A 25,665-nucleotide genomic window follows, 5' to 3' on the forward strand; every position below is an offset into this window, starting at 1 on the left:
CTGTTGATCTGTCAACCTCTGCCTTTTTAATCCCTGTTAAATTCACATATTCAAAATTAAGAGTGTTTTATTTTCATTGCACTTGAGAGGTGGCCTTTGGTATATAAATTTCTTCAGCACTTAAAATCTGACCTTACAAAAAGACAGTCTCCAAAGAATGTGAGTTCCAGGATTCAACATAAAAAGTAGATCAATAAATAAACCAAAAATAAATAAAAGTGTCAAATAAAAAAATGCACAATCTTGGGTAATTAAAATTAAACTGAAAAAGACTGAATTCTGATGATTATGTTTGTGAGGCAAACGGCTTTGCACCCCAGAGACCGTGTGTGGCTCATAAAGCATAAACTACTGGGACAAGATAGTTCTCTCTGAATTGTTCCTAAATACATGATACAATCAAATATTATTTAATGTACAAACTTTCAGAGGTTTGGCAATTTACTAAAATAAAATTGACTGATTATAGCAATAGGAAAACCAAGTTAAAATACAAATTGCGGTGATAAGTGGCAATGAAAGAAAAAGAACCGGCTGTTTTACTTTAAAATGTTTAAAAGGCAAAACGCTCCCTGACAATCATGTAAAACTGACATACGAAACAGTCACTCTTTCCTCCCCTCAGTTGTTTGGTAATGAAACATTTTCAGACATAATAAATGGAATAGACAACCTGCATGTGTTTGAAAGAGAACTGCTAAATCACACATGACACATATTTTCTGTGATTACAAGAGAGGTATTCCTGACAAAGCAAAAGAAATTGATGAGCTCTCTCAGTAACATAAGACCAGACTTCAAGCACTGTCTTTTTCTTATTTAAGGACAGATCATTGCACTTTTTCCTATTCAAGTTGGACACCTCACATCCCCAGATGTCTAAGCAGGGTAGCTTGAATGATAATAAAGGCTTCAAAATTCCCATTTGCCACCTTAAAATTGATATTGAATATTTGAGAGCAAAATATATTTACATAAACATATCTTTAACATGACCTTGCAGTGCACAAAACATTAAATCTCTCACAAAAGGCACCATGTAATATCAGGAAACATTGCCCAGCATGGCAGGAAAAAAAATGGCAAAACAAGCTAAGTTAGTGTAGGCAAATTATGCTGTGATCTAGAGTAACAAAAACTGTCCTGAACAAACAACTTGTATGTATTTCTGCTGCAGAGGAACTGAAATGTCATGGAGATGTATGGCAAAACAATTTCACCTTCCAAATCATCCATATTACATACCCTAGATAGTGAATTAAGGCAAGGCAATTAACATTTATATTTTAAAAATGTGCTCCAGTGTAATCGGTACAAATCAGCTTCATTACATTTTATTTATGACATTGCAGGGTACCCACAAAAATCTCATTTATGCAAATTCTAATAGAAATCTATCATTTCATGAATACAGACTCAGAAAACACATGTAACCGTTTGTGTCCTGAAGAAAATGCTTCTTTTAATAATGCTTCTTTTTAATAAAGGTTGAATGATGTGAAGGGAGACTATGGAACACACACACACACACACACACACACACACACACACACACACACACACACACACACACACACACACACACACACACACACACACACACACACACACACACACACACACACACACACACACACACACACACACACACACACACACAACATTCCTGTTTTTAACAAATGAATACATTCATAATGTAGATGCACAGATGGAGACCGAGACCCTCACACCAAAACCTCACCACAAGGACACAAGTCAGTATGACCTTTCACGCCTGTTTGTGGGTATAAAATAATAAGCAATATCTACAATATCATAAAAATGCCTGTGCTTTGAATAGAAAATAACTTAAAATTCAAGTTTACAAATGGCGACATTCTAAAGTGAAATCAAAATACAAATCAATGTGCTAAAGAAAATGCAGTTTGTGTTAAAAGACTTGGCAATACTTGTATTTGTAGTGTTTTGGCAATATGACATTGTCAAAAAATAAATTCAGACTATCCACACATCAAATAATTTCCCCATTGCAAATCAATAAAATCTAGAAATATAGTACGAATTCTTGAGTGTTGAGAACTCTAGAGTATGAATGTAGTTCTGTGCCATCTTGCTAATGGGGGAATTATCTAAAGGCCACAGATATAAAAGGCCAAACATGATCCATGTGGTGACAGATCCAACACCATTTCAACTATGCCACAGCAAACCACTACTAACTATAATGGATGGACCATATAGAAATAAAGACTAATTACAAAATCATCAATGGTCATCAAATGCTGTAGTGTTTGTAACAAATGTGGTCAAATTAAAAATGACAGTATGGGATGTAGACAGAAGTACTTTTAGTGTGTAAAACGAGACAGAACAAATGTGTATAGAGCTGTCTGTGTTTGCAATCCACATTCATTACTACTGTATGTTCTGAACAAGCAATATTGTTTAAGCAAAACTGATTCATGTTTTAAATGGCATTTCCAAGTTTGCATTGACATTTTGACGCAATATCCAGTTACTGTGAATCAAATGCAAATTAAAGAACCAAAAAAGTTGATGGAAAACTTGATCTGAATACAAAAGTGGACCAGTTAGCATGTAGTCGGCTCACCTTAACCTGTGCAACCCCTGTCTATTTGTGAAAATTCATTCTGTCATACCAAGATGAAACTGTAAATATTAATTACAAAGTAAATTTGTCAAAATCAAAACCATGTGTATTCTGGTAGTGACAAAAAGCTTATATACAAAGAACTCTGTTCCCAACTGGCAATTTCAATGAGAAAGTCACCTGTAAACAATAAAGATAGAGAGAGTGTGTGTATGTGTTTGTATTCATTTTCTGAGGTACTTTTTAGAGAATAATCTCTGTCCCCCAAAATTGAAATAAAACTAGATTGATTCTGGGGCGAAAAGTTTCAAGGGGTGCAGGAGGAGGAGTTTTGGAAGGTGTAGCAGACACAGTGGCTACCTTTGGACTACATCACTGATCTCTTTAATGCACGTGTGCAAGTTGTCAAGAGCCGGGCTGGTCCCAGGTGCCCCTAGTCCCGCTCCCCCACCCGCAGAGGAAGCACGCAGGTCCTGTAGACTCAACTCCAGTTTACCCACTGCCTCGCGAAAGGCAAACTTATTGCGCGTCTGTGGGATGCAATCGACATACCCCGAGCAGTAGTCCAAAAGTTGGTGTCCCACATCCAGGACCTGGCTGCTGGAAGAAAGCTCGGTGTTGCCTTGAAGAGCACTACTCAAGCATTCAGCACATTCCAAAAGAGCCTCCTTGCTGATCTTCTCCAGGGGGATCCGTTCTGTCTGCTGCCGAGTCCTTCTAAGGGTGGGTTTAGCAGAAGCAGGGCCATGTCCGCCACTGGAAGAACCATTGGCCAACTTAGTCTGGGTGGTGGTGTTGCTAGTGGGGACTATGGGAGCTGGAGGCACTTGTGGTGGTGGTATGGATGGACGCGCCCCTCTGGCTTCTCTCCCTGACCTTTTGAGGCCATCTCCATTGACCTCCATGTTCCCACTGACTGCTTCATCGGCTGCATCGGCACTGTAGGTGTGTTGGAGGGAGCGGAGCATGGGTGGTGGAGGAGGTGCACATTTTGGCTTTACCAGTCGTGGTCGGTCACGATCCCCACTGTCAGACAGCAGTTTGAAGCGGTTGCCCTGAGAGTCCACGCCAACTAGGCCGTCGGCCGAGCTGTGCTTTAGGGTCGGCGAGATCAGAACTGGAACTTTGTGGTTGTGCAGATTGACTGAACCAAGAGTGGAGGTTTTCGATGGAGACGACCAACCTTGCCTGTCATCTTGCCCATCTTTTCCCCGTGTGTTGGAGTCCGAATCAGCCTCTCCCCCTACACCTGGTGCCCTAACTCCACCTGCCACCCCTCGTGGCAAGAGTTTGGCTTTGGGACGATCCCGTATCTGAGCCGTACCTTCGTCAAGCTTCCTCAGGATTGCATCCGAAGGTCGTGCTGCCCCGTTTTCTGGCTGTGAGGTGGTGGAAGCTGTGCGCTCTAGTGGGGGTTTGCTACGGTTTCTTGGTAATGTCAATGCCATGCGCTCTAAGTCTGGCAACCCAGCAGACATAGAGGAAGTTGAATTGGAACGAGGGAACGGCTTGGTTGCACTCCCTTCGTCTATCCCAGAAGGCTTACCAGTCCGCAAACCCAGGGTCTTTTTGATAAGGCGAGGGGTGAAGAAGCCCGCTAGGCTTCCCCAGCTACTGCTGCCTCCCACTTGACCAGAGGTTGCTCCAGAGCTTGAACATGAGGGCTTCTGCCCAAACGTGGCCCCACAACAGCGGGACTGCACATGGTTCCCCTCACCATGAGATGGAGAGAAACTCAACCCATCAGATTGGGGCAAAGGAGGAGGGCCTGCAAACCCAGCCGTGGGCTCATACTTTTTATGGGGCTGGGTCTCCATCTCCCGGAAAGAGCTGCTCCTCTTGGGTGGCATTGGGAGATTCTGCTGCTGCTGAGGTGAGGACGAAGTAGAAGATGAGGACATGGACTTCTTCTTCATGAAAGAACTGAAGAAGCCAGCTTTGCGGTCACGGGTGAAGGTGGTGTCCTGGGAGTCCTCCAGCAGGCTAGAGGGAGACTTATCCCTCTGTTTACGTGGTAGGGCCGGAGAGCTGCTGAAGCGTCCATCACCAACAAAAAGGGATGCTGCAAGACCTGAACACAATGGGACAACAGAACCAAAGGTCAAAGAGAAGCAAAATAAGAGGTAGTAGTTGACATGCAAACTTAATACTTATGCGCTTTCATATTTAAATGGCTTGTGTCACCATGGAACACTTGCTTACATGATTATTCAGTGCCCAGATTTTATTGTCACATTGTGATTGCTTGACTATAAATTTTCTATTTCATTCATTACATTGTTGCCAATAGTTTTGCCTCAAGCAAATGTATCAAAGATAAACATAAGAGTAATGCACAGTGTAAATGAAGGCTGTGGAGTGGTATTTGAAATCACTGCAACATATCACTCCGTGCATATTCTTTTATAAAAGAAACTGTGTAGTGCGCCTATGAGCTGCTTGTCTCTCATAATTCAAATGACAGGACCTGACACTAGGCCAGGGCGGTCTCTTTAATTCATGGGGTAAAATGTTTCATGAGTGGGCCAAGATATTTTTTATGTATTTTTCACAGGTCCTGTGACAAACAGGGTGTCTAGATATTTGCAATATAGAGAGTGTATCACCTGATATGTAGGGGACAGTAAGATTGTCCAAAAGATAGGACAATAATTACAGAAATGGGAATACAAAATATGTTTTTTTTTTTTAAAATAACTTTTAGCATTCTTAAAAGTTTTGATAACATGACAAAAAGAGGCAACTTTACCAAAACATTTTTTTATAAAACAATCCCACCTTAAAAGTTTATTTTGCATAAACTATGTAATTTCAATAAATAACACAAATAGTTGAGTAGAAAACCAATATTGCACAATACATAAAATCCTTTAATTTTGAGTAAGGTTAAACAGATTTTAATCATAATATAGGTACACATGCAGTTGGTGAAGTGCTTAAGTGCATACTTGGGGTTTAGTGACATGCAGAAAATGGGAACAAACCAGCAATAGAAAGAAATCAGATGTATTTACAGAAAAATGATCAAAACATGAGAGTGAAAATCTGTTATGAATGTTTATGAACATGTCAGTCATCTGTTCATGATACATTTTGAACATTTAAAATGAATGTAAATATACAGGATATAACATTTTTCATTTATTTATTTGTTAAACTTTTTAATATTCCTATGGTTGTGGATATATGTAGGGTTATATACTGTATAGCTCTGTTAATCGATAAGGAACACCACTCCCATTCTCTTGAGTTTCTTTCTGAGCCGACTGAGCCGGAGTTGGGTCTGTATACCTGCAGGGCCATGGGGTCCTGCGTCTTCCATATTCTCTTTGTTCTCAGAGTGTTTCTTCTGGCTACGAGACTTTGAGGGCAAGAGTGGCATATCGTGGCCGAAGGTGTGTGCGAGCCCACATTGCCCACCAGATGCGGTTTTACACAGTTCTTCGGCTACCTCTGGAGAAGAGTCAGCAGAGAGAAGGTGCATGTTAATATTGTGTTTTACATAAAAGTATCAAGGGTCAAATCTTTTTAAATGTTAACCTCAACTTTATTTCAGTCACTTTCAATGGTAAAGTCAATACAAACTGCACCCAAGTAATCTATCATTTAAGACTGTTTATTGTGCATTGAGTTTTCTCTGCTTACTCATCAAGTGTATAAGATCTGCATGAAGTCTGCACAGTCTACAGCTTCATCTGGCATTCACAACAGATGATGTAATAATACCTTCTGAGATGCTGGAGTCATGGAACATGGTCTCAAAAGCCTGGTGAATCTCAGCAAATGAGGGTCTATCCAGTGGACTCCACTGCCAACCTGCCAACACACAACAAAATATGGATTTACATAATGACCAAATCCCTCACTAAAGTTCAAAGGCTTGGGGTCTGTATTTTTTACTTATATATATATATATATATATATAAAAAATAAAAATAAACATATGAAGTATTCTGAATTTCAACATGACCTCATGTTACGGTAACCTGAGTGTTAAAAATAGATAAGTTACATAAATAAGTTGTCCAAGATTTTTTTAAATGAAGCCAGTAAGGTAATAGGCCAGATGCAGACACATTTGAATGATTTAAATGTATTTAAAGCCATGCAAAATGCCTCAATGATAATACAGGATGTGTCTCACACCCTTCATGGTGAGGTCCAATTGCTGCCATCGGGGAGGCGTTATAGGCAACCACGGGTAATGAAAAAGTTTATCAGTTATCCTTTATGCCGAACGCTGTTAAAATTTTAAATGCGAGAGATGATTATTTTAAGTAATTATACAAATTATTTTGTTAACGTGTATGTTATTTACGTATGTATTGTACAGTGAAGCCGAAGAAACATTTCCATCACATGGATAATAAAGTTGCTGAACTGAACTAAAGTTAATACTTATATTCAGCAAGGTTACATTAAATTGATCAAAAGTGACAGTAAAAACATGTTACAAAAGATTTCCATTTCAAATAAACACTGGTCTTTTGAACTTTCTGTTCATCAAAAAATACTGAAAAACAATGTCATGGTTTCCACAAAATATTAAGCAGCACAACTGTTGTCAACATTGAAAATAATAAGAAATGTTTCTTGAGCACCAAATCAGCATATTAGAATGATTTCTGAAGGGTCATGTGACACTGAAGACTGGAGTAATGATGCTGAAAATTCAGCTTTGCCACTGTAATAAATTACATTTTAAAATCTATTAAATAGAAAACAGTTATTTTAAATTGAATTAATATTTCACAACATTACTGTTTACTGTATTTTTGATCAAATAAATGCAGCCTTTGTGAGCATAAGAGATGTTTTTTCAAAAACCAAAAAAAAAAAAAAACTGATCCCAAACCTTTGAATGGTAGTATAGTTACCATGGGTTGTGGTAATGGGTTACCATACTTGGCCTTCATATATATATATATATATATGAATGACACATCACATTATTTGAATATACACTAATGATGTTTTTTTATGTTATTAAGTGAAAGCTATAAATAAAGCGTCATCGAAATTCACTAGCGTCGATACTCACAGGCTCTCATGAGCTCGTAAACTTTAGGGGGACAGCCCTCGGGCTGCTCCATGCGGTAGCCCTTCTCCAGCAGGTCGTACACCTGAGACAGGTCGATTCCTGGGTATGGAGACATGCCGTACGTCGCAATCTCCCAAAGCAAAACTCCAAATGCTGGGGAGTTTGAAGTAAATAAGTGAGTCAGTCTGCAACACATAACTCTTTATAGCGTAAAAGAACTTCCAACACACAATCCTCGTGACAAAATGAAATAAGAAACTGACCCCACACATCTGATTTAATGGAGAAGGTGTTGTAGGCCAGACTCTCTGGTGCTGTCCATTTGATGGGGAATTTGGCACCTGCATGAGCGGTGTAAGTGTCGCCTGTCATCAGACGGCTCAGTCCGAAATCAGCCACCTTGACCACGTGATTCTCTCCAACCAGACAATTACGAGCTGCCAAGTCCCTGAGAAAGAGATTGACAAGCTGTAGCGAGATGTCTCAATAGGATTTAAGAAAAGTTAAAACAATGTAATCAATGAGACAACGGGAATTTAAAATCTTCCGCGTCCTAAAGTCTAGTGACATCTGAAGAACTGTGCTCACCTGTGGATGAAGTTCTTCTTCTCCAGATACTCCATGGCGGAGGAGATCTGAGTGGCCATGTAGAGCAGCACCACAGCGTTCACCTGTTCTCTGTCACACTCACGCAGGTAGTCCAGCAGGTTCCCGTGGGGCATGTACTCCGTCACTATGTAGAATGGAGGCTCCAGTGTACACACACCTAGAAGGGGGCACCAGAACTAACCAATTAGGCACAAGTATATATGTGTATATATCAAATATATATAGAATCAAATTAGATTTTTGTCACAAAATGACAGATTTTTATGAAGATACATTTGTATCTGATACCTTTTTATATGTGATACCCTTGTTTTTATGACAGAACTTTAGTACTAAGAACTAAAACGTGACAACCATGTATGAAAATGTATGAATGTATATCTGTATTAAAGGGAATTATGGGCTGGTTTTGCACATTCCTAGTATACTCACCCAGTAACTGTACTAGATTGGGATGTTTCACCTCCTTCATGACTGCAGCCTCCTTCAGAAACTCCTCAACTTCCATGGTGTCCTCCTTTAGGATAAAGTGATATAACAGCATAAATATTCTACATAGTATAGAATAACAAGCAATACAAAAATCTATATAAAATCTAATACAGAAACTCCTAAAACAGAAATCCATGAGTGCAATATAATCAACATCCTCTTGGTGGCACACAACACCACATAAACGCTGGGTATCGTTTTAAAACAAGGTTTAATATCTTAACATTAGTTAACTACATTAGTTAACATGAACAATCAATAAAAAAATACTTCTAAAATTATATTTTTTATAAACTAACGTTAAAAAATATGACTAAAGTAATGAATGTTATGCTCATTTTTAGTTAATATTAGTTGATGCATTAACTAATGGGACCATATTGTAAAATAGTTACTGTTACCTGCAATGAAAAACAATGATATAACATAAAACACACACCTTTAGTGTTTTTACAGCTACAGTGAGGTTGTACTTTTTCCAAACTCCGACGTACACCTCTCCGTATTGGCCACCACCCAATTTGTGTTTCATGGTGATGTCGGTGCGCTCCATCTCCCACTTGTCGTGGATGGGAGAGACGCCGTAGACGGTTGGCTTGTTGCATTTTGGAGCGGGATAGTGTAGTGTAGTTACCAGACCATCCGCCACTGTGGAATGATGATGAACCAGCTCAGCTAACGTGCTAAAACGACTCTCAGCTGTTACGTAGACCTGAGACCGAAGAGAAGAGTGAATTTAATTAGTCAATTATTTAAAGCAAAAGGACCAAAGTAAAGTGAAAGCAGCCCTACCTTTCCGTCAGAGGCGGTGTTGATCCGGTAGTGATAGACCCGTCCCTCGTAGCGAAGCGAGATGGAGAGCTGGCCAGGACTGCTCTCGCTCTCCCTCACCAGGAAGCTGCCGTTGATCAGACTGCTGAGCAGGTACTCAGCGGCGCTGCGGGACACGGGCCCATGATACCAGCTGTGCTTCTCCAGACTGTTCACGGGGGTGATGTAGTTACTGGGTACCCAACCCTGGCCGTTCTTTGAACGAACTTCACTCCACTCTCCATTCTGATTGTACCCCAACACTCGCAGCTTCTCTCCTGAAATACAAAATATTGAGCAAGAGTGAGACAGATACAACATTGATGTATGAGAAATATACCACAATGTTTCATCAATGTAAAGCCTTGTTGTTCACGTCAATACATCTGAATGGAATGTAAAGAGAGATTAGTCAACGCAAGCCACAACAGGTCCATCGTTCAGCTATAAAAACATCCACATCTGTTTTGCCCCATAAGCTCAGACCAAGAAGAAGAACAGTGTCATATTTTGTAAGTATTTCAAATATTTTGAGATCTGAACAAATCCTGAGGGCACCTGGGAGTTGCGGCAGAGAAGTGACAATTATGACATAAGATAAATCAATCTAGTATTTGATGTACTGCGCTGTTTTTTAATAACCCCAAATACATGTGCCTTAGACAGACATGTTTGGTTGCATCACATCGCCATTTGTGCCACATTTTCAAGATGCTACACAAGTTAAAAATAGTATTTTTACAAGATATGCCTTGAAAAGCACTTTTGAAACCATCTCAAGAGCCCTGTGTTCTGTTCCCTTGAGCTGTGCTTCGTCTAGCTGTTAGAAAAAGAAAAAATCCTCTCCGGAGTGTTGAATAACTGCGTTTACGCTGTCAAAGTGCTGTTGAAAAACATGCCATAACCAAATTAAAAAGGAGGCCCCTTTTTAGTTTGTGTATTTCTGCTGCAGAATTTAGATTTTAAAAAAAGTAAATGAAATAATATAAAAAATTATACATAATTTTTTATAATAAAATTATATAAAAATATTTGTATATTCATATACAATACTGTTCAAAAGTTTGGGGCTGGTTATGATTTTGTTTTATGTTTTTGAAAGAAGTCACTTATGCTCAGAAAATAAATACAGTAATATAGTGGAATATTATTACAATTTAAAATGACTATTTTCTATTTTAACATATTTTAAAATCTAATTTATTTCTGTAATGACAAAGCTGAATTTTCAGCATCATTACTCCAGTCTTCAGTGTCACATGATCCTTCAGAAATCATTCTAATATGCTGATTTTCTGCTTAAGAAACATTTCGTATTATCAATGTTGATATTTTTTTATATTTAATATTTTTGTGGAAACCATGAAATATTTTGTAACACAATAAATGTCATATAGTGTCACTTTTGATCAATTTAATGCATCCTTTTACTATTAATATTAGATAAAATACACAAGTTTTTTTTTAAATCTATGCTGTCCTGCTGTTCCTTCACCTTGTTGTGATCCCATCAAGCATTGGTCCAGTAGAGGGCGCTCTCATTATGTCAGGGAAACAGAGTTCAGGCCCACTAGCTTTCAGACAGCAAGTGTTTTTTTTCTAATCCTAAACTGACACTGGCGCGGCAACAAGGCCCTCACGACAAGACAAGAAGAGACTGGCGCAGTGGTGCCAACCAGACGACATTACATTACTGGCCATTAGCGGCTACTTCAGAGAGAAAGAACAAGCCGCTAACTCCCTCTCTCTGAACTATCTTCTCTTGGCTAGTCTGTGTTTACCCACCTGCTTTTCACCCAGCTGACGGGATTACACTTTAAAACAGACATTAGCGTTAGCAGTGGCCATTCAGCATGGAGCATCTGAGACTCATGTTTTAAAGTCTATTACAACACGCTGGAAAGAGTTGTGGGCGTTAGTGCATATGGCTCAGGTTGGTGCCCATGTGTTCATGCTTCTCAGCTGAATAAAAGACAAACTTTAGCCTCCGTTTTCATTTTTAGCCTGGTTCTTTGTGCTTTGATCCTACAAAGTGCTGCTGGGAAGAGGAACAATAAAGATCTGAAGTAAAGAAAAGAGGAAGGAGAACGATGGAAGGAAGAGGAAGGATAATAGCATGGTGTCTTTGTTATAAAGAGGGAGGAAGTTATCAATAATGGTTGTAAAAACACTCTCCGGTCTTGTTTATTCCAGGTATTTATATTTGGTCCTGGGTCACATTTGAGTTTACACTACCAATGCAATGCGGTTTTTCATTTGTGTACAAAGTGAACAATGAAACCAAGCACAACCACACTCGTCCCCTTTGGACGATCGTACCTTTCGTGATGCTTAGCGTGTTGTCACCACTGGCAACAAAGTCGTAAAGAGCAACGAAGAGGTTCGGGTCGCTCTCTGCAGCACCCAACAGATTCTCCTTCGAGCTCCAGCGCACCGCTTCAGTCAGTGCCGTCGAGTCCAGTCCAAACGGCCTGTGCAGGGCCTCTGTCAGGAAGAAAGAGACATAAAGACGCTAGATGAGTAACAGGAAACATAAGTGACATCTCAAATGAGACAAAGCCTCTGGGAAGGGCAAAATGAAGCAATATAAGAGAAGTGAGGTTTCAGAAAAAAGGTTGACGCACAAGTGAACGTCAAGGTGGAGACTGAGGGAGCAGAGAAGTGAAGAAACAGCAACCATATGACGCAGAGTGAAAACAAGGAATGTGATTCAGAGTGGCATCACTGCTCCTTATGTCAAACCTGACTTAAGAACAATGATCGCTTTTTCAAAATCACTTGTGATTGGGACACTTTTTGCCATTGAGTTGACTTGGAAAAAGTGTCCCAATCAACCTAAATTCAGTATTTGGTAACATATATTATATAAAAACTTGGCCATATTTAAATAAACTACACTGCCACATCCATTTTGCCATGTTAACATTAAGTATTGATCTATTAGAAACACTCCAAACACTTCCAATTGTGAAAAGCAGATGAACACTGGAAAAACCCCAAGAGAAAATAATTTGACCGAGTAAAAGCTTCCACATTGACCATACCAAAAAAAACAAAAACAAAAAACACAATCCTCGACCTGAAATCCTTCATAAAACTCACTGACACTCAGGGCACCAGCGCAGCACAGGCTATGAGACCTGCCAGTTAAAAAAAGGGCTACCTGCAAAGCAATAGTGGTCCACATCCTGTAGGCTGGACCGGTTGGTCAGCCTGGCCCTCTCTTCCTCAAAACTGCTGCTGGACAGCAGGGTCTTCAATGGCATAATCTAGCAGCACTAGATTAATATATAGGCTAATCTCACATGGAATACAACACAGACCTGATTTGGTGAGGGTTCTGATTTTATCTGAAAGGGTTTGACTCTTAAGCAAGATCTTAAGATGGGGAGGAGCATAAACTGCTTTGAGGTTGGAAAATGTTGTGGGAGAGTCTCCACGCCTTCAGCATGTCTGAGTCTGCTGGTCTTCCTTTTCAGCTGTCAACCAGCCACAAACACACACACACACAGCATGTCTGGGCAGCTGCCCCTTTCCTTAGGGAAAAGAGTGGCAAGACAAAACTTGAGAAGGATAGAGGAGAAAAGACTTCTGAAACTCGCTTTAATCATTAGAGAACAAATTTTGCCTGCAAGATTTGGCTTGATTAGGTTTACCTTTCAAAACTAATGTGGTGTTACCATGGTACAGGGCAGGAGTGGTATCAAAAAGCAATACCACGGAATCTCATATATAATATGATTGCCATATTCCCAAGGTACTTATATTTAACATACCAACTTCATATGCTGAATGCCTGGCAAGAGCAACAGCCAAATTATTCATCCTCAACTTGCATCACAAAATCAACAGTAACAGAAAGTCCATCATGAAAAATACAATGGATGGCTTCACAATGGTCAACTAGTCCTTCAAAAACCAACTAGATGGACTAATTTTTTAATTCTGGCTGATATCAATAAAGTAATAATTATTTTGATGTTATGACCGTTAACCGATAAATGGCAAAAATTATAAAACACTAAAATTATAAATAAATCTATAATGTTAAACTACCGTTCAAAAGTTTTATTTCAATTTCAAATACATTTCTTTCCCTTTTAACTTTTCATTCATCAAAAAATTCTGGGGGAAAAAAATCTATCATGGTTTCCACACAAATATTAAACAGCACCAGGACTGGGAGGCACCAAATCGGCATATTAGAATGATTTCTGAAGGATAATGGGACACTGAAGACTGGGATAATGACTCGAATTCATCATAGAAATAAATCTATTTAAAATATTTTAAAAGAGAAAAGCATTTATTTTAAATTTTTGTAATATTTCACAATATTACTGTTTTACAATATAACTAATTATACTACTATATTAATCAAATAAATGCAGCCTTGGTAAGTATAAAATAATTATTTTAAAAACGTTTTAAAAATCCTTAAAGGGGTTTTGATTTCACATTTCTAACTTTAGTTAGTGTGTAATGTTGCTGTTGGAGCATAAACAATATCTGCAAAGTTACAACGCTCAAAGTTCAAAGCAAAGGAAGATATTTGCTTTTAAAGAAATCGTTTTTTAAGGACTACAACAAATGGCTGGTAGGGACTACATGACATTCCTCCCGGGTTAGTGACATCACCAACCCTAAAATTTACATAAACCCCGCCCCCGGGAACACACAGTCCATGTTGAGAAGAGGAAGAGTTTTTTTTTTTTTTTTTTGATTGATTGATTTGTTTATTTAAGTGTCAAACACCTTTTATGGTGCCCAGCCCTCATGGGCTTATTAGACACTACAGTTTCACAAATATCACCAAATAGCCACGTGACATAAGACAGAGTCCAACATAGCATAACCAAACCACTTAAAAATAAAAATAAGTACACATACAAAATAGAGATGGCTTTTCAAACGGGATACAAAATACTTTGCCGTAAATACCAGGCTTTTTCTATAAATTTTGCCAAAGCAAAAACATGATTTTCAAACAACCAACACAAAATCTCCCCTTCATATTTCCAAAATATATCAGGATTTTTTAACTGAATTAATTCAAAAAGAGAGTTCCTTAGCACAGAGCTACCAGTTAGTAAACTAGTTATTTGAGCAACACATTAATAGGGCGATTTTCTGTAGTTTTGGACATACACAAAACTCATACTGTCAATATGAAGCAAAATCAATACCTAAACAAACAAGCACATACTGGATTAGACACAAGTGAACCAATAACCCTAAAAATGTATATTAAGGCAAAATTAAAATCAACAGTTCAACAAGATAATAAATGTTGTAGTCGAGCACATTTGTGAGTCTGCTCAAGCTGTCGCATCCGTCTTTTCACATGGAATACAGTACGTAACACAAATGCAATAGCATGTCACTCTGTAAGCATCTTACAACAGTTCCCACACAAGCGATTTTATAGATTATCATGACAGAATATGAATAGTTAACAGCAACATAAATTCATCAACTAACCATTCAGAAACGTCCTGTTGCATTCTACTTGTTGTCACTTCTTCTTGAGTCTCTCCATCATTGTCTGACTCCAGTTTAAGCATAAAAGGCAGAACAATTTCTGACATTTTAGTGCTTGTCTGCATGAGGTAATATCGGAATTGCTAACACACACACCAGCTCTTGAAGCTCCGCCCTCTGTGCCGGGAGCAGCAGCTCATTTGCATTTAAAGGGACACACAAAACGACACGTTTTTTTCTCACCCTCAAAAATGGACAATTTTAAAGTGCTGTAAATAATAATCTGTGGGGTATTTTGAGCTAAATCTTCACATATACACTCTGGGGACATCAGACACTTATTTTACATCTTGTGAAAAGGGGCATTATACCACCCCTTTAACTTTTGAACAATACGGTATAGGCTAAGAATAATATTTTTCAAATATAATGTTGTGATTCTTAGCATATACAGTACAACCTAAAACCAGGCTAACAGCACAGAGCTACCAGTTAGTAAACTAGTTGTTCGAGCAACACATTAATAGGTCGATTTTCTGTAGTTTTGGACATACACAAAACTCATACTGTCAATATGAAGCAAAATCAATACCTAAACAAACAAGCACATACTGGATTAGACACAAGTGAACCAATAACCCTAAAAATGTATATGAAGGCAAAATTAAATCAACAGTTCAACAAGATAATAAATTTAACTCAAAACAATCATTATGCATAAAAGACACAAGCCAAGCCAACACAAAGACTGGTCTTCTGCCAGGTCTTACACAACACAATAAACAAGCAAGAACACGCAGCTGAGACAGTCAATGCCTGTGTGGTAAACCCGACTTCGCCAGATACTTGTAGCCCTACCTTTATTCCTAACCAGCATGCAGTGCTTCCCAGTCCTGGTCAGCTGACTGATCCACAGTTCCCAGTACATGATCCCAGTTCCAGTACAAGGGCTGATGGTAAAACACTCTAGTCCCCAATCCTCAGGTTCTGGGTTTAATTCACACAAGGCAGCGAGTTGAAAATATGACACGCTCCTCTTGGTTGAATCATTTCAGAGTTGCCTGTGCGGCAACTCAGAGTTTCCAACCCCGCAGCCGGAATGCCAGTCCGACTTGATTGTGGGCCTCCATGCCAACTGCCTTGAGCAAGAAATGCCCTCATGTGCTTGTGTGAGATATGGGAAGATTGAAGTTCTGAGGGTAGTTTTATTGGATGTCTTGCGAGGGGAGGCGTCTGTGTGTGTGTGTGTGTGTGTGTGTGGTGGTGGTGGTGGGGGGGGGGAGCGTTGGTTTCAGAAGGGGGGTAGGAATGAGCAGATGGTTCCATTTCTACACCATGTGTGCTGCCTACCCAACATCCTCATGGGAGAGGCTGGAAAAGCATGGAGGTGCAGAATTAAACGTACCCCTGAGTTTCAGAGCAACATGTAAAATGTATTAAGACAGGATTGCTCATTGCTCAATTATTCAGGTACACCAAAAAACATCTCAACATTCAGGAAACAAATCGTCAGCACACAAGACATCAATAGACTAGACCAGTGTTTCTCAAGTCTAGTCTTCAGGACCCATCTCCCAGAATGTTTTAGATGTCTCATTATTCAACACACCAAGAATCGTACGAGTTGAATTAGAAACACTGGAGTATATGTTGGAAAAACAAAAGGCGTATGTAAACAATAAAAGAAATAAAAAAGATTTAAGTCTTAATGTTTGGACTACAGAGACAAGCTACTGACAAGTCTAATGGACAAGACCATGAAGTCATGTAAAAGATAACATTTCATGAGACAAGAACGCATGAATGCCAGACAATGTCTTACCAATTACCAACAGTCATTGAGCCACACACTGAAGTCGGGGGCGTGTCAATCAAAGAATAATGGTTGAAGGTTACAGGTATTGAACATAATACCGAAAGTGGCACATTCCACGGACGAGAATCCATGAACCGCATTATAAGACAGCATTATTAGACAGCTAAGGCTGCATTATGTATTAAGACCATTTAAAATCATAATAGCATAGTGCTATTGTGAAATCACAAACACTGCGATTCAATTCAATTAATAAATGTATTTCAGAGTTAAGGGCGGCACTTTATTCTATAGGTTACGCGTTTCTTCCAGCGTCTCAGAGCAGCTCCGTTCACAGTAAATGCTGCTCCACTCAAACTCAGTCTCTGCATGTGCTGTTTGTTTGGGTTTCTAATAACGTCGTGCATTTGGAAAGCATTTCATAGCGAAGTGTTGTTATTTACATGCATGGAGCGCATCTCAGCCGCTCGGTTAAACAACACCATCTCTGCATATGCTGTGAGTTTGGGTCGCTAAAGCTAAATTTCAAGCAAAAGGTTTGTAGAATAAAAAAAACTATTTCTCTGTGGCAGCACAGGAATAATAAAATACCTGGAACAAAGCATCAATTACACACCTGATCCAATGTGTATCGATAAAAGACAGGCCGACCGACCAATAGATAGAAATGTCAAGCCCTGTACATTCACAAACTTTGCTCACCCTCATGCAACACTTCTGATTGATCTAGCAATTGACCCGCGTAGGGCACGTCGCGTGGCCGCATGTGTTTGTCCTGCGTGTGCTCCTCAGCACACGTGCGGTTTCTGTGTGTGTCTTTGTGTGCAGAAGCTTTGCTGTGAGACAGCTGGGGGAGTGCTGTGTGTGCCGTGTGAATGGGCATACTGAGCGGACTGACCTGTATGGCCTTGTCCTGATGGGAGTCTAGCGCAGCTGTTGTGCTGGGATTAAGCCAGGCTTATAGCAGCTGCACCAGCACCTCTGTACTCTGACTGGAGCTGCTCTCAACTAACACAGCTTATCGACAGAACATCCTGATCTCAACATCTATTCCTTTACAATCCATAGAACTTCAAACTGCACTTTGGTTCAGGCTAACAAAAGCCAGGTACCATGGAAACCTAGTAGAAAGCAAAGGCAGCACCACAAATGTTTAAAGTAGAGATGCACCAATATTAAAATTCAGGCTGATATTTCAAACTATACTATTTTGTTTAAGAAATCAAAAATAAAACTCTACATTTTAAATGCTGCAAGTGGATTGTTCCAAACCTGTACGCTGCTATTTTTCTATGGAAAGCAAAAGGAAAATGTTGAAAATGAAAGTTCATTCAAAAACTAAATTAATAAAAAAAAATAACAATTGACTATTTAAATTCTATGCTGTTTTGTCAATTCTATGCTATTTTAACATTAAATCTAATGTAATTTTTGAATGCTGCAAGTACATTTAGATGTCACAACATTATGATGTTACATATAAGAGTGTTATTAAATTAGTGTTTATAAAGACAACTTTAAAATGTTAAAATAAAATAAAAATAAATACTATGAACAATTAAATATCCAATCTCAACCATTACCAAAAAATAAAAATACTGGCATAACCAATATTATGCATCCCTACCCTTGTTGCGAATGTGTAACCAATACACTTAAACATTACATATATTTGCATGACACTTCAAGACAAACACACAGGAAAAATACTATAGTATAAATACTTATACATCACTTCAGCCCATATAAGTATATTTATACCACTTCATGAGCATATTTTACTTAAAAATCACACCAGTCATGGGATGTTCTGAAAACCTCTCAAAGTAAATGTAACCATGAGGGGGCGGGGTTTATCAATGGGTCAATTGTCTCAACCCCAAAATCCGATAAATCAGACACCTCACCTGCCCGTCACCAGCTCTGGATTTCCCAAGGCACAGAACAGCCCCCTAACATTACACTGGAATGTGACGAGTACATCTGTCATGCAGGAAATTGTGACCAACATTCTCATATGCAAAAGCAGCTCGCAGGAGGAACGGACAAACACATTCCCTGATACTGCAGGATTTTTAGAGCATATGTAAGTCGACAGGTCGACACACTGCTTCCTGGTCTCCCGTCGCCGTGCTAATTGCATGCGTTCATAGCCTGTGTGCGGATGGACAGAAATGGACCTTTTCCCAAACAGAATAGCTGTTATTTCCTCCAAACAAATTAACTAATTTATCTAATACTGCAAAATATAGTAATGACATTTTTTTAACAGGATTCACCAAACTTCTATCCCTTCTGCCATTGGTCACCAAACAGTCCTGCTCCAAACTCATGCTAATGTTGCTGTTGCTGCACTGGTGCTCAAACAAACAGAGATTTGATAGTAATCTTTGTTTATAGTTTTTGTGGGAATCACTCTTCGAATGGCTTACTCTGAAGCAGTGGTTCTCAATCTGGGGGGCTGGGGCCCACTAGGAGGCAAGAAGTCTTAAATTATTTAAATTATGTTAATACAACTAAATCTTAATAAAAATGCTTAAGGAAAGAAAACTCAAAGATGTACAAATTAAAATGACAATTTTTTTTATTTATTACAACAGGGGTACCAAAGATTCAGCTTAAGATAAGACAGAGTCAAAAGGTTAAGAACCACAGCTCTAAAAGAAAAGTTAACATAAAATAAACATTCTGTCATTATTTACTTACCCTCATGTTGCTCCAAACATGTGATTTTATTTTTTCATGGAAAATAAAATAATTTTTAAAATGACAGTTTGTGCAAAAAAAAAAAAAAAAAAGTATAAAAATAAATAAAAACAGTAAAATAAAAAAGGTAAAAAATAACAGTAAAAGTATACAAGTAAAAAATTATGCTACTGACACCAAAACAACTTTCTCACTTTCTCAAATGTAGAAAAAATATGCAACATGCATTTTTCGGTTTTGGAGGAGAATGCAGGCTAAACAACACCTTTTGGGCAAGATTATCAGTGAACAATGGCATAAATTTAGTCAGTTCTTCAAAAAAACTATTACAAACCTTTTACAAAATTGGAAAATAGCACAGAAGTTGTATGACCTACTGTTCCGTTTTCTTTTTGGAGATTGACATCATCTAATCATGTTGTACATAAAGAGCTGTGCAATGATTCTTTAAAATTTACTAGCATATAAAAACCATAACAGCATACAAGTTATGAACAATATGAGGGTGAGTAAACCGTGTCAGACTTCAATTTTCTTGGTGAACTATGCCTTTACAGTAGAAAGTATTTCGAAATTGAACAAATGAACAAAGTCATCTTTTGTGCTTGAGAGATGCGAGGCAAGAATCAGCATTACACCTCAAGAGTGCTGGTGAAGTGTTGCACTAGGGAATGACAGCACAAGCTCACCTGTTTATCTGAAAGCCACATGGTGCAAGACCAGGCCTATTTTTAGATCCAGCACAAAACAAAACTATCTTGCCATAAATACTCCCAGGATAATCATGATGTGTACATGCACAGAGGAACTGCCGAACAATGATTGCTCAAACAATGGGCCCATATAAACTGAACACTATGAAGGACAGATCCGGTTCATTCACAATAATGAGGATCCAACAAGAGCTCTCTGCAACAAAGAATGCACAGTTGTCCCCCTTTCACTCAGTCTCTTCCTCTTGTCCAGTAAATGGCTCTCCAGTTGAAAAGACTAGTGTAGTATTACAAGACAACAGACAATCTGATGAATACAAGTGTCAAAAGGGGAAATTAATTTACCACATACAATTAGCTAACCAAATGTGTCAACGATAGGGATGGGAATCGTAATGAATTTAAAGGGTTAGTTCACCCAAAAACCTGTCATCATTTACTCACCCTCAAGTGGTTCCAAACCTATTTTGAAGAATGTTGGTAAGCAAACAGATGATAGTAGCCACTGACTGCCACAGTGTTTTTTCCCATACTATGGAAGTCAATGACTACCCTCAACTGTTTGGTTACCGACATTCTTCAAAATATCTTCTTTTGTGTTCAACAGAACAAAGAAAATCATACAGGTTAAGAACAACTTGTAAAATGACAGAATAAATTTTTTTTTGGATCAACTATGCCTTTAACAATTCCTATTCGGCTTTTTAATAGCCTATTGTGTGGCGAGCAGGACGAGGCCGAGGGCCGTGGGAGAGTGGCGCGAGGCCGGTGGCGTGATTGGTGATGAGCGACACCTGCGAATGATTATTATAGCCACTTTAAGGAAGAAATCTCTGGTAAAGAATGCAATTCTGGTGCCGAATTATGAGATGATATCAATAATAGATACATAAGAAAAACAATTCTTGCAAAAGGTCTGTTCACACACTTTTTAAAGGCAGCTTAAATGCAATCCAATAAAATAAATGAATAATTACTATACTATATTTAAAAAATATATATTATAGTGTATAAAAGATACAATATTATATTATACAAAACAAACCACAAAAAACTAAACTAAATGTAACGTCTTATTCATTCACATATTTTTTATAAAATACTACTGACAGAACTCAAATAAAGTCACTTGTGTTTGAGTGGCTCTAAATTTGACAAATCAGAACTCAAAAGGGATCGGATTACAAAACGTTTCTGCCTATATTTACAACAGTTCTATCAAACTTCCATAAAGAGTTTTAGAGCTTGCTGAAATCCTCAATAAAATGTTAAAAAAGAAAGATTACAGACATACTGTGCAGCAGACAGAAGTTAGGCTACACACTCTATTACCACAAGATACATAACTGCTTTTCAAATGTTATTCATCCACAAGTCAAGATATGAGTATGTGTTATGATACACTAACACTACTTTTTTTTATCTTACAGAACCCTTATGTCACAGATAACGATTCAAATGTTTGAGGTCGGTGAAATGTTTTTGAAAGAAGCATTAGTCTCACCAAGGCTCCATTTATATGATCAAAAACAAAGTAAAACAGTAATTTTGTGAAATATTCTTGCCATTGAAATATGTAAAATGTAATTTGTTCCTGTTATGGCAAGGCTGAATTTTCAGCATCATTACCCCAGTCTTCAGTGTCGCATGATTCTTCAGAAATCATCCTAATATGCTGATTTATTGCTCAAACTTTTAGGCTATTATTATTATCATCAATGTTGAACACAGAGTTGTACTGCTTAATGTGTTTTGTGGAAACAGTGAAACATTTCTTTTTTCTTTTTCAGGATTCATTGAAGATTCAAAAGAACAGCATATATATGAATATATATACAGAAATCTTTTGTAATACTTTAAATGAATTGACTCACTTTCATCAGTTTAATGCGTCCTTGGTGCCAAAACAAAACTTCTGAACGGTACTGTAGCTTTGAGAAAATCCACATCAAATAAATTCCCCATTCAGAAATAGTCCAGATATGACATTTTACCTGTGCTGAGTGGACATTCGAGCAACCTCCATTCCTGTGGACATCAATCTGACAGGCTGGTTTGAATAACAACACACTTTGGATTACGGGAAATTGCCTGGTGCCATTCATCCAGGTCTACTTTTGATGGCTTACACAGCAGTTAGAAGCCCGGCTACTGTGATTTACCCGTTCACTAGAGGTTCTAATGGGGCTCTATACACAATAAACCTACAACTGCAAAGCATTCTGGAATTGCTTAATGCTTCTCCTGGAGGCCCGCTTTTCTTTTAAGCTGGATCAGAAGACTAGAACACCAAGCTTGACAGGTCAGCGCAAACATAATGACCTGAAAGGAGGAGGTTTTCTGAAGGAACACTGTTTTGGCACCTGATCAAAAGCGTTGTCTTTATTGGCCTTCCACACTTAAACATGCTCTTATTCTTATTCTAAATTCTTTTTGTGCAAGCATGCACAAGCATGAAAATCACACATGCCCTACAGCTTAAAGGTACTTATTAAGAGTTTATGCAACACAACATGGACTAAAGACACATAAATGCCCTATCAGAATGAAATGATATGTCCTTGTTTTTATATTTATATAATTCCGAATCATCTTTTGTCAACTACAGTCAACAATAACAGTGACAATCGCAAAAGTGTTAAGATTGTATGAGTTAGCAATGTGATGCAAGCAACCATATGGTGACAAATGAAAAAGATTTTTCACAGATTTAACACACTTAATCAGACAATCAGTGATCTCTGTCCATCCTTGCTCTCTTTCTCTCTCTTTGCTTTGAGTCATTTTTTGCGCTATGTGCAGGACGCATCCAGACCTGTGGCTCCTCCCTCTGAATAGCATCTACCTGATGCACCATTGCTATCTGTGGTTGCCACAACAGAGTGGGCAGAACTGAATTCATCAGACTGCTCACATCCTCCATATCTGATGAAATTTTCCCACCAGCAGCATCCACTGCTTCCTAACAGATAAACACATTAACTTCCTCATAACTTAGTCTATTACTTTACCTGTTAAAAGCTCTCCAAATAATACAATTAAATAAATAAGGGCACTGATGAAAATGAAATATAATCATTTAATGAAAAGGTTTGTGATTTATACATTACGGTTCCTGTTTGAGGTCAGTAGAGTTTTTTTTTAAAGAAATTAATACTTATATTTAGAAAGCCCAATTTAAGACACAAGCAGAGCAGCATCACATCAGGAATATTAGGCTACTGTCACTTTAAGTCTGGGTCTAATATACCGCTACACTCCTACTGAATGAAATGTCGACCCAGGAAGTGGTATAGGCGTATAGGTGCCAAGCGGCAACATTCTAATCTGAAAAATGAAGCCTACCCGGAAGTGCGAAAAACTGCAATACATCGAAAATCCGCTAGAGGGAGGTCCCAAAAGGGAGCAAATCTACATAGACCCGCATGTTAAAATGTCAGTTTTCACAGCATAAATTCATGTTTTTACAGGTTGGTCCCATGGACTTTTATTGTATTTTTCGATAGGTTCCGAGTGCCTGACAACTGTGAGGGGGGTGAATTTTTTTCTAACTCGGTAGTTTAGATCATATTTAGATATAAAATGTATGACAAATAAGCGCGTGATTGACAGCTGATAACAGGCTGCGCCGAGTGGAATTCCTGAAATTTGACGTCTCGGCCATGATCTGACAAAACACATCATACCACCTCTGTATCCTTTCTGAACATTTGTATTTGGAATATCGTAAGATTTTCCAAGATGGCACCGCCCATACCCCCCATAAACAGCCTCTAAACCGTTCTTCAGAAAGTCTATGGGTGACGTCACAGACGCTTTGTCCATATTTTTTACAGTCTATGATAGGTGCAAGCTTTGGGGGTGTTGATGGACGTGATCTATTCTATTTATGTTTTGATCATCGTTCTGAATACGATCTGCGATTCTCAGCTTTTTGCTCAAAATTTTTCTTTTTTTTAAATGAGTTGCATGCTCAGATATTCATACATCAAAATATTATGGGGGCCATGAAACTGGCGGGCAACTTTTTTCAAGAATGCTGGCAGGGAAAGAGTTAAGTATACAAGCATTGCACCTCTTTGTGCAGGTCTAAAAAGACCCTGCTTAACCCAAGAAACAACTACAGGGCCTGCATTTCATCTGGAGGCGAGAACGGTATTTGAAGACATTTTGATGAAGGCTTTAAGAGACATTCTCTAAGGAAATTAACAACCATGGTGGTTAAGACAACCACGTCACCAGATGAGGGTGAACGCATTAGCCCGGTCTCAGAGATAAGACAGCATAAGCCTTCAGTATTTAATGAGCCTGGTGGGCCAGACACATTACGAATGGAGAATGGAGATGGATTGAGTCAGCCAAGTGGTCTTGCGAACAGGAAGTGTTGGCAGGCTGTGGAGGACCTGTCTGAACACGCATCATACCTCAATAGCGCCAATGAGGAGTCGTCCGTTTAACTACAGTGGTTGTTGGGTGTCGACAACCCTTCTAGTGAATATATGCCATAAACAGATCATAACATGTTTGATTCGAATGTCCATTATCAATAGAAAATGAGCTGTACTACTACAGCCCAAGGGTGTGATAAAAGTGTTATCTAACGCAGTGAATGCATTAGTGAAACGGAACACTCTGTTTCAGAAAGTGAACGTGTCGTGACGCCTCAATACAAACACCAAAACATTCACAACATAAAACACACAAAGGCTGGGAAAGGGAATGGCAATGACACAAACTAAGCAGATGCTAGGATACGTCTGATGATAATGCAGATCTCCTGGCTTTAACCCTAATCTCCCCTCTGTCCCATCTGATTCACTCCTGAATTGTGGAATTATTCATTCAGCATTCCAAGACATATCGTAACCCTCAGACAGGCCATTCTTTGCGGATGGGATTCACTAGAACTACTTTGATGTGTATATGACCAAAAATGAAAGGCCAAACAGGGTTTTTATTTTTGTGTGTTTTTTTAACCATACATAGTCATACACACATGCAAAGTTGCATGCATTACAGAACTGCTAATGAAGGCAAAGACACAATCATTTTTGGGTGAAAACTAATCAAAATAAATATAAAAAATAAATAAAATAAACAACAAATATTATACAACATAATATTATAAACTTTGCTTAGACAGCCTAAAAATGTTCAATGCAGGAAAAAAACATCAAAATGTAACTTTTTGTGTAATATAATTGCAAAGTTCAATTTAATTTCCGTGCGGTTCCTTCAAACTGTCCATTTCAATGAATCAGTCCAAAACTAGGGCTGTCAAATGATTAATCACGATTAATCACATCCAAAATAAAAGTTTTTTTTACATAATATATGTGGGTGCACTGTGTATAATTATTTTGTATATATATAAATACACACACAC

General features: G+C 38.5%; 1 protein-coding gene across 2 annotated transcripts in view; it reads right to left on the reverse strand.

The window, feature by feature from the left end:
- Nucleotides 1–1,967: 1,967 nt before the first annotated feature.
- Nucleotides 1,968–25,665, reverse strand: part of abl2 (c-abl oncogene 2, non-receptor tyrosine kinase) — a 31,653-nt gene continuing 7,955 nt past the window's right edge. Inside the window, exons 1-12 of one of the 2 annotated variants that reach the window (XM_056259599.1) lie at nt 12,727–12,923; nt 11,883–12,047; nt 9,546–9,841; nt 9,193–9,465; nt 8,694–8,778; nt 8,241–8,418; nt 7,916–8,100; nt 7,653–7,805; nt 6,338–6,427; nt 5,903–6,064; nt 2,081–4,682; nt 1,968–2,044 (exon numbers count right to left, since the gene is read on the reverse strand). In XM_056259599.1, the coding sequence (XP_056115574.1) occupies nt 2,968–4,682; nt 5,903–6,064; nt 6,338–6,427; nt 7,653–7,805; nt 7,916–8,100; nt 8,241–8,418; nt 8,694–8,778; nt 9,193–9,465; nt 9,546–9,841; nt 11,883–12,047; nt 12,727–12,829 (3,405 nt within the window). In that variant the 5' untranslated portion in view covers nt 12,830–12,923 and the 3' untranslated portion in view covers nt 1,968–2,044; nt 2,081–2,967. Of the gene's footprint in view, nt 2,045–2,080; nt 4,683–5,902; nt 6,065–6,337; nt 6,428–7,652; nt 7,806–7,915; nt 8,101–8,240; nt 8,419–8,693; nt 8,779–9,192; nt 9,466–9,545; nt 9,842–11,882; nt 12,048–12,726; nt 12,924–25,665 lie in introns of those variants that run through there. The other variant, XM_056259598.1, reaches the window with a different exon arrangement.

The sequence above is a fragment of the Rhinichthys klamathensis genome, unplaced genomic scaffold, assembly GCF_029890125.1.
Source record: "Rhinichthys klamathensis goyatoka isolate OS25496 unplaced genomic scaffold, OSU_Roscu_1.1 h1tg000169l_1, whole genome shotgun sequence".
NCBI classification, from domain to species: Eukaryota; Metazoa; Chordata; class Actinopteri; order Cypriniformes; family Leuciscidae; genus Rhinichthys; species Rhinichthys klamathensis.